The sequence below is a fragment of the Notolabrus celidotus genome, chromosome 19, assembly GCF_009762535.1.
Source record: "Notolabrus celidotus isolate fNotCel1 chromosome 19, fNotCel1.pri, whole genome shotgun sequence".
Lineage (NCBI taxonomy): Eukaryota > Metazoa > Chordata > Actinopteri > Labriformes > Labridae > Notolabrus > Notolabrus celidotus.
Genome location: NC_048290.1, coordinates 6,694,216 through 6,715,705, shown reverse-complemented (window position 1 = coordinate 6,715,705; position 21,490 = coordinate 6,694,216). Strand labels below are relative to the sequence as shown.

The window sequence follows — 21,490 nt, the reverse complement described above, 5'->3', positions numbered from 1 at the left end:
CCTCCTCTCCCCCCCTGATAATCTGCTGTATTAATTCCCACTTTGCCCTCGTCTTTCCTCTGAGCCTGAAGTTACTTACGCATTCCCAGATTGCCTCTTTAAGTCATAATATGCAGATTTTCAGCATTAAAATGAGGTAAATAGGATCTAACATGCGTCAGTCTGGCTCCGCATTTGACCTCATAAAAACCTCAATATCCTATTTTCCTGAAATCAGCTCTTCATTGACGCTCAGCCTGCTTTTCAGGGTGGATTTGTTTTTCCTTCACTGCCAGCAGTGAGCTCAATTGTAGCTATAAATTGCAGTAAAGTCATATTATGAATGGCATAATGTGTTTATTATAGACAAAAAAATGTGATGCTATGAATAGCTGGTAAAAAATATACGCTAGGCTGTCTGCAGGAGGAAGAATCAAATATCAGAACAACAACATCTAATGAGTCCCGTTTGAATCTGATGATTAACTTGTACATTAAATCTGTAAACGATGATTAATACCTGAAATATATTCAGGGCCAAAGGAGATCTATTCAGATGTCTTTTATTTTTGGTTCAACCAACAGTACGAAATGAAAAATCCAGAATATAAGACCCACTGGTTTGGAAAGAGGTACCATCTATTCTCTCCATGTGGAGTTCACTAATAGAGTTCAATAATCCTGTTATTCCCTAGATGTTCTTCGCCACCCTCTGCAGGTCCCTCCTCGTCTTAAATCAAAGAGTCTTTCAATCAAACTAGCCCCTAACAAAGTTAATTCACCTGATAGTCCACCGCTGTTTCCTTAAATGCATGACTACGACCTTAAGTCAGAGTAAAACTGTTGAAAAGTGGCATCACAAACCTGGTCTGTGTCTATATACCCAGCAGGCCTTGCATAGCGAAACAGTTGCTTGCAGTACTCAATGAATGGAGGGGAATTTTCAATTGCATCAGGTTAAGTAGGTGACGGTGGCTTCTGCATGAGCTGTATTACAGACAAAGCTTCAGCTCGATCATAGCGCTGCTTCTAGGTAAAATACTGACCATAGTAAATTTCTCCCTCTGTATTTGATATAATTGGTCGTGTCAATAAAGAGGACACAGCTGCAAGTGCATCTAACAGAGATGAATATCATGGCAGTGCTGTTACTTGCAGGTCTCCAACTTGGTGAGAGGAGACAAGCTTTGCTTAATAAGCTAACTAGATTCAGTGTACAATGTGGTCGGTCATAAATCAGTCCGTTACACTACTTTTTTTTAACCCCCCAGTGCAGCTGCGTCAGTGTTAGGGAATATAAATCTCTGTTGAGTTTGTCTGTGAAGGTTCTCAGCCATCCAGGTGATTGGCATTCAAAGCTTGATCCCTAAGGAAACTGGACTTGGTAGACTTGGTTTTCTAGCTCTTCCCCAGTCTGGTCAGAACTGAAGGAACCTTTCGGAAGAGAGGTGAAATGTCTTCAATAATTTCTACAAAGTCCAGTTGCCTTACGGATCAAGCTTTGAATATGTTAGGTTCGTTTTCAAGTCAATGCAGGTGGAACTAAATGGACGGCTCTATTCAGGGAACTGTTAAGCATATAGACAAGTGATGTCGAAAGCTCAAGCTAGTTGGAACTGTTCTTGATTCTAATCCCTCGTCTTATACATAAAGTTTTACAGTAGCTAGATATCATGTGTGATATTAAAAGTATAAAAGTCTGAGAATCAAAATATTTGCAGATTATTTTCCTCTTAAATAATGACTTCAATTCTTCCGACTTCACCCTGTAAAAAGCAAAATAAATAAGAATAAAGCAGTTTGAGTGGTTAAAAAAAATGATGTTTTTGACACTCTTTTACAAAAGTGAGGTAATTAGGGACTGCAAGCTGAGAAGTTGCATTGCGTAAGTTTATATTTTTTCCGTGGGATCCTTATAATGTTTTGTTTTTTCCTGCATTTCACTCGAAAACAAACCCACCTGATAATTAAAGGCAATAGATGACAGAGTGAAGCTGTTTCAGGTTAAAAATCCGGGGTTTTTCTGACTCCCCTCAGCTTGGATTCTTCTAGTCTTTGCTAACTTTCAGTCAACATGTTTTCGCCTTAACCTCAATATTCCAGATGACTTTAATTATTAATCAGGTCAAACACACAGTGAGAAACAAACAAAATCTTAAATTTGAAGTTGACGTTACTTTTAGTAAGAAAGCAGCTTGGCTGTGAAGACACACTAACTGGCATCTGATTATTTTATTTCATTTTGTTTGATAGGATGCAAATGTACCCTAAGTTTATCATCATCAAACTACGTACACATATTTAAGAATATATAATTTTCACCACTCAGATTTAGTTTAACCTTGCTGTCTGAAGAAGATATCATACACTGAGCCAAGACCCAAAGAAGTAGAAGTAAAGAAACTCCTCAGTGTCGAACAGAAGTGAAGAATAACTTTGTATGCAGCGTGATTCGACCTTCAGAAGTTTCTATATTGTAGTTCCAACCTCTCTGTCCCTCCACTACAACTTTCCCTCCTCTTTCTTTCCAACTTCAGAATGAGTTTAACAGCCCAAAGCAGGCATGTGTGTATGTGTGTGTATGCACATGCAGTACATCCACACAGACATGTTGTAGCTTGTGTGCGCTTGCTTCAGTGTGAGACACCGAAAGAGGCTTTTTTTCGCTGCTACCTCTGCCAACGTTCCTGCTTGTCTTCTCAACAACCTTTACAACCATTCACCCTCCGCTTCGCTTGCATGCTTTGATTGGCTGCCACTTTCTCTCCCCCGTGTTTTTTTTTTTTTTCTCCCTCCTTTTTTTTCCATCCATAATGAATACAAACCTGTCATCCTAACATAGCTCACACTTTATGGAAGCCAGCAGCCTGAGCGAGCAGGGAGAGCAACCAAAGAAGGCAATAACTTCAGTCTTAACAAAGAAGCCACAGACACTTTAAAATAGCCGAGCAGCAACAAGAGAGGGACGGAAAACACGGTGAAAACACAGACTGCAGCTAATGGTCCACACAGCCCCAACAGCACAGGCTCTACTCTCAACATTATGTATATGTGTAGTGATGTATAACAAATAAGCACGTGCATCTGTTCTGTTCGGAGGAGCAGACATCAGGGCATGAAATAGAAATTACAATAAATCAGATCATTGGCTCGTATAGAACAGGACTCTAATAATATTAAGACACTATTAGCATTTTTAGATGACAAAACAAATGCTATGTGAAATTTAATTTTCCAGTTCAACACCGTGGAATACATCAACTCAGTTGTTTGATTGCAGTGCATATGTAAAAGGCAGAGTTTGCATTCTGTGGTATGCATTTTGATCTCCAGGTTTAAGTCTGCATGAAGTACAGAGAGAATATCATGTCCTGTCTTTCTTTCCTTTTTTTAGATAACAGAACATTTCCAGTCTGAAGTTTCATAAATGCACAATGAAGAAAGATACATGATCAAAACTTTGCATACAGCTAAAGGACAAACGATAAAAAAGGGGAAGAAGCAATGCTTATTCAATTTCTAATATCAAATATGAATGGTAGACTAATTTGGATGATATTTGTATTGGCTGCACATACTTATATTATCATGTCATCTCTTTGTAAAGCTCAATGAGAATAAAAATCATTCTGTAAATGTAATTATGATCCTTAAAATCAAACATTTTGCCCCAAAATCTGCCGCTTTTTTGTTTTCTGCAACTTCTTCCAAATCCCACTTACTTTAATATCAACAGACTCTTCACATTTTGGTCCATGTTTAAAGGTAGTTTCAGTGTTATTTCAAAAATGTAATCTTAGGGGCCGGCTGGTTTGGTTAAGGATTGAATTAGGCGCCTCAGGTGCAGAAGCTATGGTTTGCAAAACAGGCAGCCAAGGGTTGGTTCCAACCTGCGGCTCTGTGCTCCCACTCTCTCTTCCCAGTTACTAACTCTATCCACTGTTCTGTCTTTGTATAAAAAACTAAACCTGTAGTTTGGATGAAGTACTTGTTTAAAGCTTTAATGGTTTGCATGATCAGGTGACATACAATCTTCTGAAAGCTCAGAATTCAGAGTTCTCATTTAACCTGACAGATGTGAGTTTTGGGTTAGTATGGATGGAAATGTAGTCATCAGATCTTGCACTTTTTTACATCAAGTTGAGTCCAAATATATTTTCAAAGCAAATTTAAAAACAACACATGATGATTTAAGTGCTGTAGAGTCAAATTAAGCACCAAAATTCAGTCAAATTTATAATAAGATACCAAAAACACCCAAAAACACATGAGTACATACAATATCATAAATAATAAACATATAAAATCACCTTTGATTTCAAACTTTCTTTTGTTTTTTCTCATATCAATACTTTGATCATTAGGTCAATTTTAAATACACATAATGAAAGAGCACAATCAAAGACGACCATTTAGGGGGCACTGGTGGCCTAGCGATCTAAGCGCCCCATGTATAGAGGTAACAGTTCTCGTCGCAGAGGTCGCCAGTTTGACTCCTGGCCGGTTGACCACTTGCTGCATGTCTTCCCCCTCTCTCTACTCCCCACATTTCCTATCTCTTTTCAGCTGTCCTATCAATACGGGCAAAAAAGCCACTTTATCTGTATAGCACCTATTTAAAACAAGGCATATAAAGTTTTTTCCATGAAACAACAAAACAACAACAATAAAAGAAAATGGAATGAAAGTGACGATGTTAAAACCAATCATGGTTGGGTTTGGTTGGGTGAAAGTCGGCCCGGCATGCGACCATGTACTGAGGCTGTAGTCCTCAGTGGTCGCTGGTTCAACTCCCAGCCTCAGCTCTCTACTGCATGTCATCCCCCTCTCTCAACTCGCCACATTTCCTGTCTCTCTTCAGCTGTCTTATCAAAGAACGGCAAAAAATGCCCCAAAAAATATCTTAACAAAAAATAAGAAATCCTTGGATATATGTCGACTGGTGTTAAAAAGCACCAGTCAGAGATAAGAACAGACATTCGCTTTAATATGGCATAAGATCAGAGTAACAGAGGATCTGATGGATGATTTAAACATGAAAGCCTGTTTATGAAAGTGTCTGTAGAAGAGATTTAAAAGATGAGACTGATCAGGCGAGCTTTACTTCCTCTGGCAGGCTGCTCCACATCACAGGTGATCTAATAGAAGAGGCACAGCCACCTTTTGGTCCTGAGCCTGGACTGTGGAACGACTGAAAAAGCCTTGCCAGATAATCTTTAACTGTGATGATGCGGATCAGAAAAATAGCCAGGAGCCAGATCTTCAGCCATCCGAAAAATCTTACAATCAGTTCTGAAACTAAAACATGAGTGATATGATCTCTACGCTCAGGGACAGGTAAAGTTTAGCTGCTGGGTTTTGGATGAGACAGTATAAAGAGAGTGTGGACCTCAGAGAGACTAGTATGGGTACAGTTAACCAACAGATGCAGCCAAATGAGATTAAAATACTCACATCCCCTCAGTGTTAGTGACCAAAATATTTGTGAGGTAAGGCGAGGAGCACACTTTTATAACACCCAATATTTTTACACAGTCTAAATAGCTCATGGGTCATGCTAATGTTGGTCTAGAATATGTTCTGAGGCTTCAATACAGCAGCTAAGTATAAACCAGAAAGAACATGTTTCATCCTGTAACTTCAAACTTTTGTCAAAGGTTTCTATCTTTCTGTTGAAGATCAGGATTTGATCCACGGACGCAGACAAAGAGCACTGTACTGTGCGACTGAGTCACAGGACAAAGGCAGCTACAGATACAGTAGATGTCATTCTTTCTCAGGGGGATGTAGTGACAAGAGCAGAGGGATATTAGAGACAAAGAGAGGAGCAGAGAGAGGGTAGAGAAGCCGATAAGAATAATCTATTCGAGGTCACTGTTCCTCCTGGGAAGAGAGGGGGCTGACGGGAAAAAGGTCCCAGTGGTCGGCTGGAGAGTGACGTGGGAGAATAAGTCGAAAGTGACAAGGGAAGATGAATGATCCCAGCAGCCTTTTGGCCGTGTGTTAATGAAAGTGATCATTCAGGGAGATGTGATGGTTTGTTTGTCACAGTGAACATTTATTATTGCTGAATATTGAGCTGGATGATGTCAAGACATAGCACATCTGAAAACTCTTCATTCGGTTTTCATCAAAGCTGTAACTGTGTGCTCTAAAAATGTATGTGAAACTAATCGATATCATGATTCAGGCTGTTATTTTGCTTTTTGAGGGAGTTTTATTTTCACTTTCTGTTCTGAGAAATAAGACAGAGTATCAGCCAGTAAGACCAAGATGTATTCAGGGCCAGATCATAATGAAAGTTATCTCAAGATATTCACAAAGACCTTGTATACAATACATTTGTAATGAGCAAAACCTGGGCAAAAGACGCAAGGAAAACTGTCCTTAACCAGGCAGAAACCTCGAGTAGAACCAAATACTTTGTTTCTACAGTCATGTACAGAGACCAGATGGGATAGGGCACTGGGATAGAAACAGAGGCAGAGAGAGATAGATGGATAGACAATGAAATGGAGCAATGATAACAAACCAACAACATAATACAGGCCTAAATGCTGATTTATACTTCTGCGTTGAATCACCGGCGTACCCTACGCTGGGGGTCCGCGTAGCTCCCGTGCCTACGCCGTGGCCTATGCACGTAGCTGACGTGCACCTCCTCCAAAATGTAACTCCCCGTAGAGCCGACGCGGACCGCAAGCTCTGCGATTGGTCCGCTCGGCGGCTTTGTCTTTCCCGCATTTACAACACTTCCGGGATCCCGGACATCGGCCGCACATTGGCCGTGTATTTCACGGCCGATGTGTATTCCGTGTATCTCTGTGGAAAAGTAAACAGAGATCGTAGCGGGACCGGAAGCAGGCGGCCGGCTATCAGAGAGACCACACTGCCCTCAGGCGTTTCGGCGGAGAATTGCTGCGCGACACAGACACACTGACGCACATAAGTGGGGCTCATGTCCGCGTCAGCCCCGGCTGCGTAGGGGAGACGCAGAAGTATAAATCAGCCTTAATAAGTGGGGCTCATGTCCACATCAGCCCCGGCTGCGTAGGGGAGACGCAGAAGTATAAATCAGCCTTAAGGCTACAATGCTAATTATAACAGTAGAAATATGTGTAATATGAGGTCTTAAAAAAGTATAGTAATGCTACTAAAAAGTATGACTTATTGCAACAATTGAATCAGTTGATGGCACAAAGTCTGATATTTGCATTTACAGCTAAAATAGCGATAATGTAAGTAAAATTGATATATAGAAATAGTTAGGCAGGAAGCAGGAGCTCCACATAACAATATACAGAAAACCTATGAGACAAGGGAGCTCTTAAAGTCCCGACACAGTATATTCACCCTATTTTCGGCGGTTGAACAGATGCAGACAGTTAACTGTTATTTTTTGAAGCACTTCTGGTTCCTTACTTCTGGTCAATGGTAAATGCCAGTAGCTTGACTAATTCAAAGCCGATGGAGCAACAAATCTCTCGAAAGGGATGTCTTTGAGGAAAACAGGAATTATGTGTGCCGTCAGAGGGTGTCACAACAGCTGGTACAAGCAGAAAAGGCCAAGCCTCGAATATTTCAAACCGGATGTCCGGCACAAAACTCTGAAGTATTTCATAGCTTTACTTCCGCATTCAGAAATAAGGTGAATATGATCAGTATATAAGGAATAACTTGAAGTGAAAATGAAGCTATCAGAGGTGTTGTGGGTCCAGTAGCTCCTCAGGCTGCTCTCACATCTGTGCTCTGTAACTATCGTTATTTCCAGCCTGGAAGAGAAGCTAATGTTTTTGCCACAGTGTCAACAGGCAGGAGTTAAATATGCCAGACTCCTTTATACGGCTTGATTTAATATCACGTGTGTGATCTGGTTGTCCCTGGCGCCGCTTTTGCTGTGGGGTTTTGACCTTTCAGAACAAAGTAACACTGCCGAGTGATAAAGTGCATTAATTGGACATGAATGCATCTAGAAGGAGAGAGAGAGAGAGAGTAGCTAGATGTGTCAAGTCTCCTTGCAGTCCAAACCTGTAGCAGCATAAATAGAGGATGTAGCTTTGTATTAAGAACAACTGGAATAGCAATGATTTAAGGAAGTAACACAAACAGATATCACCTGTTAGCCACTGCTATTACTGTTGGTGTGAAATTTAGTAAGTAGTCAGTATCTCAATGAAAGTTAGTCACATGCATTTTAATTTATTTAGGTAGCCCAACATGCTAAAACACTACTACTAAATGTCCGAATGTTAACATAGCTTTGTGAACATGTTAGCTTGTGATGTTAAAGTAAGTACAGCCTCAAAGAGCTGCTAGTGTGACTGTAAACCCTTATTCTTCTTCCTTTGTCCACTCTGACGAGTCCTCCTGGGACATGCTGACCAACCGTTGTACCCACCCCTGTTTGGAGAAATGTGTTTTTTCTCTTCAGAAGAGCTTTCACTCCTTCAATGCCCCCCCCCTTCCCCACTCCTCACCTGAAGAAAACTCTTTCTAAAGCCTCTCTGAGGTCCAGCGAGAGGTCAGGGAGAGATTTCCAGGGCTTATCTCACAGGCTCCACTCCCACTTCACTGGTTGCATGCCTCCCTCCTCACCTCCACTCGTCCTCATTCATCCTAAACGTCCTTTCTTATTTTCTCGCCTTCTTTTCTCTGCCAGTTTAACCTCTCAGGGGTCAGTGGTTTCAAAAACCAAATTGCTGAATTTGACACTTCTCTTGTGATGCTGAAAAACCTCCCTGCATAAGTGAGAGTATTTGATTGGGGGGAGAAAAAAAAGATAATCTGATTAAAAAGCACAAAGATATGTGGGGGACAATTTGCAGGGCTGCTATTCAGGTCTCATATGAAAGTGTAATAAAGAAAATTGCTTGTAAATGAACCGTATGATTCCATGAAAGAGAATCTTCTTCTGAGTCTCAGGAACAAAAGAATGTAATTTCAGGCCCTATAGAGGGATCTCTTTTTGTTCCGGTCATTTATGGTAATGAAGAAACGAAGGGTGCTGATCAGAGTCATAATGATGATGACTGCAATGATGAGAATCTCTTCATCTCCTCTCTTTGTTCAGTACCAGCAGGAGATAGCCGTGCTGCAGGAGAAGCTGCGGGCGTCGGTGCAGAAGCTGGAGGAGTACGAGGCGCGTCTGAAGGGTCAGGACGAACAGGCGCAGAAGGTTCTGATGGAGTACCAGGCTCGGCTGGAGGAGTCGGAGGAGCGCCTGCGCAGACAGCAGGATGACAAGGACCTCCAGATGAAGGGCATCATTAGCAGGTAGGGAGGAGGAGAAGAAGAGGAGGACACTGTTGTGTTGAAATAAAGCTGGGCTGTGAAATGAAGCTCAATGCTGAGGTCCCAAAGACTGCAGTTCCACAAGTGGCCACTTGAGGCTATCTCCAAAAGTGAGTCAATCCCCATTAGGCCCCATATTAAAGTTCCTGTGAGGAATTTTATGACTAGTTATAAAACACACTTATATTAACAGTGATGCCTTTTTATGAGCTACAGAAGCAAATGAGACCATGAGCAATAAGACTGACAATGTCTATTGTATTTTTTTAATGCCTGTAACCACTATGAGGGGGTAGGTGTCCTACTATGCAGCTTTAAGCTAGGCAAAAAAAAAGCCTTAACTTGATTTCCACAGCAAATATTTATGATGAGTGATATATTTGGTTGTTAAAAGAAAGCAGGGTGAGTTTTTATGTTGGTACACATGTCAAGGATGAAGGAGCAGAGATAAAAGCGATATCACTTTGTCCACAGGGTGGGCGCCAAAATCAACACAAGCAGAAAATTCCTTAGGGGAGCTTTAAAATGCCCAATTTGACAACAAAATTTAACATTTTCAAATCCTGATACAAAATTATACTTTCTAGGATTATTGTATATGTGTCAGTTTTAAACTAATAGGTCCAGTTAAATTATTTTAGAGCTTAAAGTTTTTCATTATTATAGACTTGTGGCTTTAATGACAGATGAGTGCTGCTACCTGTCAGTCAGGTGTCACTTCAGCTGAGCCAGTCACCAAACTTCATCTCTCTGTCTCATTGGTGCCTTTCAAAGATATTTTAATTCAAATATCAGACCTATTGTCTAGCTTGCAATGCAGTTAACTGTACCAATAGATCATCCAACAATCAATCAATCAAGCTTTATTTATATAGCACGTTTCATACAAATCAAATGCAACCCAAAGTGCTTTACAGCGATTGAAAACAAGAAAGAAGCAAAAATGAAATAATGACAAGACATATTAAAAAAAAGAAAAAAAAGAAAGGATTTTAAAATAGAGACTGATGCACACCAACAACAATAAAATATGTGTAATCATAATAAGTTAAAGGATCAACTTATTATTAAGAATATAAATACTTAAAATAAATCAATTTAAAAAGGGTAAGGATAAGAGTTGAAAATAAAATTAAGGCTAAAAATATCAATACAACTGAGTAGATAAATGAAATAATAAAAAAAATGAATAAATAAAAAAATTAGAATAAAATAAACAGTTCAAATTAATACAATAATAAAACAACATTCAAATAAATATGATATACACTGCGTGCACAATTATTAGGTAAGTTGCATTTTTGTGAATATTTTAAAAACTATGTTAACAGTCGTTTTCAAATTTGTCAAGAAGTCAGATAGTGAATATATTCCTCCAACTTTGTGGTTAAAATTATGCTTTTCGGCTGTATTTTTAAATAAATGCAGAATCTGCAGAACGTCTCATGAACTGGCCTGCCTGCTCACCCGATCTCAACCCGACTGAGAACTTGTGGTCAATAATAAAGGAGATAATTTACAGTAATGGCAAGAAATACAGCTCAAAAGAGCCTCTTTGGAAAGCCATACAAGGTACAGCTCACAGTGTCAGCAGAGAAGTCGTCAGAAACCTCACTAAATCAGTTTACCAGTGACCTCTGACCCTGACTGAAAGAAAAGGAGGTTATATCGGACATTTGAGAAACACTTTAGATTTGAAATGTTTTAAAGACTTTAACAGTTTTATTTTGTATACAAATGTAAAGAAAACTGTTGTTTTTGTTTTTGTTTGAATACAGTTGTAGTAAATATTATTATTTTCAATCAATAGAACGTTTAAAATGGTGCCTAGTTTTTAATTTTCACAAGTTATATGCTCTTATCACCAACTTGCATAATAATTTGGCACACTCATTTCTGCAGATTCTGCATTTATTTAAGAATACAGCCAACGTACTTTGAAAAGCATCATTTTAACTACGCAGTTGAAGAAATATATCTGACTTCTTGACAAATTTGAAAACAACTGTTGTTATAGTTTTTAAAATATTCACAAAAAGGCAACTTACCTAATAATTGTGCACGCAGTGTATTACACATCAGATCATTACCAAGAGGTCTATGATCTGATATGTTAGCACCAATTATCAGGTGCCTATCCTCATACATTCATTGTGGAAGTCCTTGAATTAGTGTCAGGACAATTTGATTGGTCCATGAAGGAAAGACTGGTTATTTTAGGTTACCTGGTTTGTGTCATTGATCTGGTAACTCCTTTCACACACCTTTATATGGCCGCTCCTGGCTCCAGTAAACCAACATGACAGTGACCGGTATGCCTTCATAAGATAGGACAGCCTCAGAGAGATAGGAGGTGTGGGGAGCAGAGAGAGCAGGAGTTAAACAAGAGGCTAAGCTAAACCAACACCCTGCTACGCCCGTGTGTAAGAATGTGGCTTTGTTCGACTCTTTAACTTTCTTCTTCTTCTTCTGCAGGTTAATGTCGGTGGAAGAGGAGCTGAAGAAGGACCACTCAGACATGCAAGCGGTGGTCGACTCTAAACAAAAGATCATCGACGCACAGGTCAGCTTGGTCTCCTGCAGCACAGTGACTGACATGTTGTTCTCCAGATACATTCTGTGTGTGTGTGTTTCCATTTGTATGTGCTGCCACATGTCCTCTGCTCGAGGAAACAAAGGGTCACGGAAATACACTGCCATGTTTAATTCATGGCTGTCTCGGCTCTTGGCATTGACAAGCTTGAATGGCTGAGCAGAAGTTCTCAGCTCACTCCCACTCCCTGCCTTTCTTATAAAACATACATCTACACATTTCTGGTTTTCAGTCAACGCGGAGCTCCTCTATTATCCATGTTCTTCTTATTCATATAGAAGTGTGGTTGAAATCCCTCTCAGACAAAGACAGTGTTGTGTCGAGCTGGATGAATTGAATTGTAAATGCTGATGGTTTGAAAGTTAGTTATGAATTAAGCAGAGGAGGGTTGTGTGGGCATAACTGCTGTCTTGAAGGATGAAACACCGCTGGAGTCGTCTTTTGATACCATTGTTATATATAAAAAAGTTCACATTATATGCACACAACACACACATTTGTGCTTCTATGAGATGAATGCGATTTATAAAAGAACCGGGGAAAGAAACATGACATTTACATAAACCAGACGCAGACATGCATATGAGATTAATCGCTGTCACTCTTAAACTAATAAGACTTTGCATCTGTAAACAGGCGCAGCACAGTAAAGCAATAAGCTGTCTCCCTCAGTAAACAGGAGAAGACAATGCAAATAAAAAGCTTATTTTAAAAACAAGGAGGAGGCTTTCTGCTGTGGATCAGCCCATATTACAAACAGAGAGCTTCATGCAGGAGCCACACATACAAAGGGATTCAGAGGTCTGTTTAAATCAACACAATCAGGCCTTGACTTTAAAGTACATGATTGAAGACTCCTGGAGCCTCATGTACAAAGAGCTTTTTCACGGCAAAGTTCAGATGTATCAAGAGTGAAATGACCGTGGAAATGTGCGGTGTCTCACGCCAACTTAATGGCTGGTGTATGCACCATTCTACAGCTGTTGATCCTTCCGCACAGATTCATACATCTGGATATTTTTGTGCATACGACAATTTCTGGATTTGAGCGTACGCCATGTTTCAGTAGGAAATCCACGCAAGTCTTTGTACATGAGGCCCCAGGTCTGGTCAGGTCGGTTAAAAATACTGTCTCAAGAGATCATGTTTCCTATGAGAGCACATCACTGCCATGAGTTCAGAATCAGAATCAGAATCAGGAATACTTTATTTATCCCGGGGAGGGAAATTTGGTCATTACAGAACTCTTGTAAACAGAATGTAAGAAAGTCAAAATATGAATAGAAGAAGGAATCAAATAAGATATAAATAGAAATAAATTTAAATCATTAGATCATTAAAATAGAATAAAATAATAATAATAAACTGTACAGAAGCACAGAATAGTTAGAATTATCTATGTACAAAAGCGCTGGTAATGAAGGAGATGTTAACATGGTAAGGATATTGCACAGTGTATTGCAGGAGTTGTGCAGTCTGATGGGCTTCCTGTGGCGTTCTCTGGTGCATTTAGGGGGGATGAGTCTCTCACTGAATGTGCTCCTGTGATTCACCAGCACGTTATAGAGAGGGTGGTGGATGTTGTCCATGATGATGTGGAGCTTTGACAGTGTCCTACTCTCTTTCACCACCGTCAGAGAGTCAAGCTCCACCCTGACATCACTGGCAATGGATCAGTTTATTCAGTCTGTTGGCATCCGCTACCCTCAGCCTGCTGCCCCACAGACTCATAGAACATCCTCAGTATCGTCCTGCAGATGTTGAAGGACCTCAGCTTCCTCAGGAAGTAGAGGCGGCTCAGATCCTTCTTGTAGACGGCTTCGGTGTTCCTGCCCCAGTCCAGTTTTTTGTCCAAGTGTTGCCAGTGTTACTTTTATTTTTCTAGGCAGCCTTATCCTTCAGTGTGGGGGCTAATTATACTAATTATGAAGTTTGGCATGAGCACACCTCCACATGATCACACCTGGAGTTCAAATAAGCTTTGTGCATCAGGGAGTGTTTGGTGTTTTGGACTTTAGCAGATAAAAGTTCACACAGTGAAAAGTAAAAGAGGATAAAGAACACCAAAATGCTCCTGTGAGGCGGTTTATAACTCCCGTTCAGATTATTGTCTTTAAATATGAATGCATTTTTTTCAGTCTAAAGTTTTCTTCTAAACTTGTATTCTTGTGTGTGCAGGAGAAGCGCATAGCATCACTGGATGCAGCCAACGCCCGCCTGATGAGCGCTCTGACCCAGCTGAAGGAGCGATACAGCATGCAGACCCGCAACGGCATCTCGCCCACCAACCCCAGCAAACTGCAGATCACTGAAAACGGAGAGTTCAGGAACAGCAGCAACTGCTAGAGCGACTGCACGGAGTGATGAGTGCCCCGAGTGTGTACAGTCATTACAGGAGCGGACGTCTACATACATGCATGCATGGAAGCATGCCCAGTTTGAAAAGACTGCGAGGGTGTGTGCGTGTGTTTTTTTTTTTTTTTTAAAAGCAGACACTTTTGGAAGATTTCCACGTGTTGGACATCGGTGTCAAAGTAAGGACGTCACTCAGCAGGAAGAGGCGGGACTGCAGCGTGACGGACAGATCAGTAAGAGATCACCAGACAGCCTTCATTACGAGGGAGGCGGGGGCAGAACTTGTACATATGAAACTGTCCATCAAACACTTTGCCAGAGGATGTATGCAGTCGCCGGGACATTTCAAGACCCTGAAGACACCTGGGACAAACCACTATATAACCACACACAGTGACGAGCACCTGACATGGTCGCCCTAGCAGCCCTCCTCTCCTCCTCTCTCTCTCTCTCTTTATCCTTCTCCCTCTTGGCGACCAAGTGGACCCACTTAAAAACAATAACACGCTTTGAGGATTATCACTTTAGTTGTCCTGAGAGGATTACTTTCTAGTGCTTTATTTCAAAGTCATTGTTTATTAAGAACCAAATAGGAGCTCAAATAAATAGATTTTTAGTCCAGAACAATCTTCTTTATGTCCTTTGGGTGTGTTCCCCCCCTCCTTCCCCTCTTCATCCCTATGTAGTGCACTTTGTAAGAAGCTATTGGTACATGAAACGCCTTAAGAAAGGAACACACCTCGACTTTATCCCCCTCTTTCTGCAAAAAAAGTAAAAAGGCACAACTTATACTGTGGATTTGTAAAGGATACAAAATTTAATTGTAAACAAATATATTATGAACACTAAAATTAAATTCTATGTGATACTATATTAATGAAATTTAATATAGATGTATGCATTTTTTTTCTTCTATAGAGTAAACACACATATCTATATCTATATTTGATAATCTCAAATATATAAAAGCAGCCCTTTATTCAGGAGATCTACTTTTATTTTTTCTTCTCTTACAAAGAAAGACTGAAGTGTGTAGCGTGCTTTAGAGCCCTGGAGGAGGAGACCACACCGAGCAGTGATCAGCACCATCTGCAGATAATCTCCATGACGCTTGCGTTTTTATTTAGTGTGCACTTCATTTGTGAGACCTTTCCGTGAACAAGCTGACTCACACAATCAAAAATAAGCTCCTTGATTTGGTGCTTTAACGTTGCTTTCAAAGTCGAGATAAAAAAAACAGATATTTTTTATAAGTCTTGACTCTCGTGTGGTCTCCTCTCTCTAGCCGCACATGAGCTATTGAGAGACGTGTTCATACACACTCTCTCATACTATACACTGGACTGGTGAGCCATTGGAATAATGGCCTCCTTGGTTACAACATTTCCTCTCTAACTGCTTCGTTCATCAGTGGTAATGAAGTATGCTGCATCCCAACATCCAAACTGTGACTCTATGAACCCAAATGTTATCATCCCTTCCCTTTTCTTCCCTTTGTGTCCTCTTCCTACTCCCCACCGCCGTGCTTCATTCATCATTATCACACCTGAGGCAACTCTGCCTAGACGTCATGCTCAGGGTGAAAAGCTATCCAGAACTAAATTGGGCCATTCAAGAAGCTAAAACAGCATATTTGGCTAACCATACGCTATAGACAACAGCTATCATTACGATTCAACCACTTCCTAACATTACTGTTCATTTACTGTGCAGCAGTGAATCAGCCTCAACACGAGGTGTTGCCTAACAGTTGCTCACATTTCAGTTAGATGAGAATGTTCTTAAACAGGTAAATGTACTGTAATGTCAGCTAGTCGGCTAGCTGACATTACAATAGCTAAATGCTAACATAAGCTGTTGTTCAGTGGTAATTTTGATAACAGCTGACCAAGAGCTGTATTAAATAAAACTTAAAAGTGGATAAGTGTTAACCCTGGTCATTGTTTTAAGGTAGCTAACATTATTGTTAGCTAGGACTTTACTACAACTAACAATCACAAACCCAAACATCAACTAGCAAGAGGCCAAAGGGTGAAATGAGCTAAAATCACAGTTAGCTAAATCACAGTAGCTAAAATCACAGTTAAGGTGCATTTGGACCAAGAGTTCTGGGGTCTTTTGGCCCCCAGAACTACTTTACCCTGAACTAAAAGGTTCTGTGCCCCCCGTTGTTGTCTGCGTTTTGACCGTGGGCTGAAGTCCCGGGTAGATTGTGCAAATCAGGCCAGTGACGTATGGAGAAAAGAAAAGTAAATGCACAACACCACCAGACCAGTAGAGGGCAGCAAAACAAAGACAAATGCCATTCATCACAGATGACACCATAGAAGCAGACTGACAGGCAGGTATCCTTATGAGCAACACAGCAGTTAGCCTGTTAGCATGGAAGAGACTCAGCTCGCGCTGTTTTAGATGGTGCTATATTTCATCACAGATGGATTCACTGAATCAACGCATGAGGAGATATGCGCGAGTAGCAAAGACGTTTCAACACGGCTTTGAAATCCTTTTTAACTCAAAAAGCTGTGGCAGAGATCGGCCAGTGCTTTAGTTTAAACCGCGACCCTGTTATCTGCCGACTTTCAGTCGGTTGCATCCCTCATAAACGTCTTTAGACGATCATTAAATATCTGATGAGGATATTTGGAATCTTAATAAACAAAACAACTAGTTTGCTTTCGAAGGAACTCCCTCTGTGTTTCAACAGCTGTGTAAACTCCACAAACACCGTTACGTTCATCTGAAGGTCTCCATTTTACAGGGTTACTTTTAACACCGTAACACCGGGAGAGCCGCATTTGCGGTGGGCTGAGAGAAGACTACTGTTACAAGCTGCTCAATCAAGGGAATCACAGCGACTTCTTTTTTTGAAAAGTACTACCCCCCTAGCAGGGGCTTTTTAGGGGGGAGATTATCGACCCCTGAACTAAATTTAGACCCTGGGTCCACCGGTTGAAACGCACATAGTTCCATGGTAAAGTTCCTCTGGTCGAAAAACGCCTTTAGCTAGGAACAGCACCAACTGTTAATTAGCTAACAGCCCATGGTAACTTATATTCGCATCTACATTCAATTTACATTTATGTTAGCTAGAAAATGGCGGTATGGTATCATTAGCTGTTGTTTTGCAGTTGCCAACATTACTGTTGGCTAGGAATTTGTATCAGGTAACATTTTCATACACTGATGTCAGCTAGGCGGCTAGCTGACATTACAAGGGCTGAATGCTAACATCTGCCATTGTCCTATGGTAGCTAACATTACTGTTACACTTCCAAAATGTCAGCTTAAGCAGAACTGAACACCAATTAGCTAACAGCTAAAGGACGCAAACATTGCATATGCTAGGAATGTATACCTTGCAACATTATCAGTTGATACATTTAGCTAGAAAATGGCGATATGCTAACATTAGCTGCGTATATTGGAATTTGTATCAACTACACTTACTGAAGAGTCAGATAGGAGGTGGCAGAGTGCTAACATTAGCCGCTGTCCTAAAGCAGCTAGTGTTACTGTTTGTTGGGATTTGTATTTTAGTGGGACTTTCAAACGTACGTCTGCCAGGAAGTTTCTGAATTCTAACTTTGACAGCATTACCATTAGCTAGGAATCTGTATTGTGCTAAACCGTGAGACTGTAATGCTAACACTGGTTGTTGGTTTACTGTAGGGAATAGGTTATCAAATTGTTATTTTACCCTGAATATGGCCCGTTATCACCCGACATTTTACTCACTCATTACTTTCTTTCACCTGCTGAATAATCAAGAAGTAGATAAACGATAACTGTTCAGTTTCTTCTGTTTAACTTTCAAACCTCAAAGCATAGCAACACATGGTCTTTTTGATAACAGCCTTTCACCATGAGAGTGACGTCAGAGGAAAATGGCTACCGTACGGATATGGTGGCTCCCCCTCGTTCTTTTGAATGTGAAGATGCTAACTCACAGTTGGTCTTAAAAATGGTCCTACTTTCTTCTGCTGCCGCTCTCATTGCTTCGTTCATACCACCTCTTCATCTGTATTTTGTATATTTTTGTATTCAGTTTTCTTACCTGTAACAGACTGTGTACATCAAGTGTGAGGCTCTGCATGCTTCATCCTCGCTCGAGAGCTGATGGTAGCGTCCGTATCACAGTTTTTTTTTTTTTCTTTTGTTGCCAATTGGAAGGTGATGATGATAATGATGATGATGTTGATGATGATGATGATGATGAGTGGCTGGCTGCAGATATATACAGTGAATATATATGATAACTGAGTGTATCAGGAGGCTGGACAGCCCAGGAAAGTGTAAATAAAATGCTCACACTATTTTTACCTAATGTTAACAGAGCTTTTTGTAAATGTATCTTGTGCTCAGACTCTGCTGTATCATTATGAACATTGTAAATAGAAAATAGCTCAGTCGGTCATCTGTCCTCATCGGGTAGAACTATACAATTAAATTAACCTGTCAGTGTTCTCCCTGTTGAAGCTAATGGTTTTGTATTTTAGAGTGTAACATCACTAGCCAAAAGAAAATCTGGTTCAGTAGGAGTTTGACTCTTGGGAAGTCTTGGAGGATGCCTCCTTGGTTTCACACCAAGCTGAGTCCGGTCTCGATGAGATTAACAAGCACAATCCTGTAGTTCTCATCAGTCTAGCTCTATGCACTTTTGCGTTAATGGTTGGTGTTTAAAATTACGCTTTTTTTTGTTGTTGTTGTTCAGCATAGCGCCGACTCAAGGTGCAAAAAACACAGCAAAGTTTTAAAGCAAAGAAAGGGAATTTTGGTATAACTCATTCACAAACCCTTTTTGAACTCAACATTTTAAAATTAAATAACATTTATGTTTCCTTTGACATCGTTTCTTACCAGGCATTCAGTCCTAAAACCATACTGAGCAACTGCAGATTTTAAAGTGAGACTTTGTTACTTTATCAAAGTTTATCCTCTTAGAAATAAATGAATTCATTTGCAAACTGAAACATTTCAAAGTTAGCTAGCTTGTCTCAATGCTACTTGATCGTTTGGACCAGTGGTTTTTGCTAGCTAATGTTAGCTAACATTTTTAAATGTAGGTTTAACTGAACTCCACTCTTGCTAATCTATTGATAATTTAGGATTCAAGCTAAATGTTTAGCTACTGTTAGCTACTTAACACAAACATTTACAGGCAGAATTTTGGACTCAATTGTTTTAGACTGACTTGTGATATTATAACAAACAGATTGGTTGGTAGTATTTGCTAATGGTTGCAAATTAGCTTGACAGCCGTAAAGCTCATGTGAAAAGTTTTTAGTTGGTAATGAATCAGTTTGCATCAAAATGTTACTAATGTACATTTATGACCCATGAATGCGAACGAAACCCTCTAATTACTGGTTCCTTTAGACGGGATTTTCCTAGGGGTTCTTTTTCACATTTTCCTACAACAAAGATTCTCAATGCATAATAATTTGTAGATAACAGAAATTAGTTTTTTGGTACCAAAATAAAATGCTACATACATTCATAAAAGACAAAATTAGCAAAGACTTGAGTTACCATTTTCTTAGATTAGCATACAATTAAAATTCCCCATGACAGCGTTATTGCTACATCCTCTGTTTTTGCCAGGTGACTTAGTTTACGTAGCATTGATATATTTTGGGGGTCAAATTTCCCCCTTAAAGGTACATAACTCTTACCCATACTCCCTTTTCAAGGACACGCAAGCATTTTAGCTAAATGCTGAACTTTTGTTTACCAATTACATTAGCTAACTTTTGACACACTTTAATGCTAAGCCCTTACCCTTTATTTGTCTGGTATGCAAAGAAGCTCTTGGTGGCTAATCTAGTTAAAGTAACCAGTTTTAGCTAACTTTCTTAAAAATATTGGTTCTGTTTTTCCCTTTAGCTTCTGATAGCTAATGTGAGCTAATTTTGGTTGAAATGTTGATACAAATTGACTTTTTGACTCTTCCTTACGACTTGTTTTTTGCTAGTACTGTAGCTTAGATATTCAGCCAAACTATTCCCAACTAAAGTACAATGTACAGTTTAGCGTTTAGCAGTGGCAACAGCTCAGCTAAAGTTTCTGAGTCTCACTTTAATCTGCAGTTAAGGTTTCAATTATAACAGTTAACTGAGATTAACCATCATGTGTTCCACATCAGCACAAACTCTAAAAAGGTAACTCTCTCTGATGCTTGAGTTTTGATTTAATTTCTCAGCGACTAATTCATTTATCCCTTCCATGTTCACAGTTTTACTTTCAAGTCACTCTTCATCAGTTCAGCCAGGCCGACAAAAGATCAATCAAAATATAAAGCTATAAATAAAGTAAAAGATGTTGTATGTTTTCTATTATCTTGTAGAAAATACTTTTGTAAGTATGTTAAAAGTATAAAGTATTTGCTGGATTCTGCTTCCTTTGACGACGGTGACAAAACAATAATGTACAGAGGAAAAATTGTGTTGACAAAATGTGGCTGTGCAATTTATGTACATTTGCAACTAGACCTATTAAAGTTTTATTTAGCTATTTTAAAATCTTACCCTCCTCGTTGATTGTCTCCTGTAGCCTTGCCTTGCATTGTTCCCTGTGACGCTTTGTTGTTATGAAATGTAAATGCAGCTTAATTTGGAGTGCACGCCAGATGAATCACATATTCATTAAACAATCAAGCAGGCCCAGATAGATGACAAGCAGCTCGAGAGAACATATGCTCAGATGCGAGGACCAAAGGCAGAGAGGAGGGTATGATGGAGGGATGTGACAGACTGGTTGAGAGCAGTGCTGGGGCTGACCTACATACTGCCTGATTGTTATTCACAACAGTGGGGAGGAGGAACCCTGAAATGGTCGTAACAACAAAAATAGATTTTGTTGCAGGAATGTCTCATAAAGCTGTGGCTGTAATTTGAGCTAATCATCATTTAAAAATGCCTCTCAGTTTAGCTCAGAGGCTGCAGTATTACACAACATGTGATCGAACGAGGGAAGTGGACCTCATTAAGAGCAGATACTCTTCATGTGTGTTCTAAAAGAAGCGCTCCTGTGTTGTTAATTGCTCCCTGAGGCACACTTGTGTCTTTGTCCAAGTGGAGCAGGCTCTCCGGGGGACAGAGGCATGCACTCAGGACATCAAGCTAATAAAACAAGCTAGTACTCTAACATCATGACAGTGTGGTATCAAAGGATAGAAAACAGACATGTAATCCAGCCACTTGTTGACTGTGAGGTTGTCGAGTGCGGCGCAACAAGCCAAGGAGTGGACACTTCAAATCCACTACAAAATGT

General features: G+C 40.1%; 1 protein-coding gene across 4 annotated transcripts in view; it reads left to right on the top strand.

Moving 5' to 3' along the window:
• dab2ipb (DAB2 interacting protein b) overlaps positions 1–20,739 on the top strand; it is a 151,100-nt gene extending 130,361 nt beyond the window's left edge. For all 4 annotated transcript variants that reach the window (XM_034710031.1, XM_034710030.1, XM_034710032.1 and 1 more), the window contains 3 exons: positions 9,050–9,252; positions 11,746–11,833; positions 14,042–20,739. In XM_034710031.1, the coding sequence (XP_034565922.1) occupies positions 9,050–9,252; positions 11,746–11,833; positions 14,042–14,209 (459 nt within the window). In that variant the 3' untranslated portion in view covers positions 14,210–20,739. The remainder of the gene's footprint in view (positions 1–9,049; positions 9,253–11,745; positions 11,834–14,041) is intronic.
• The last annotated feature ends 751 nt before the right edge of the window (positions 20,740–21,490 follow it).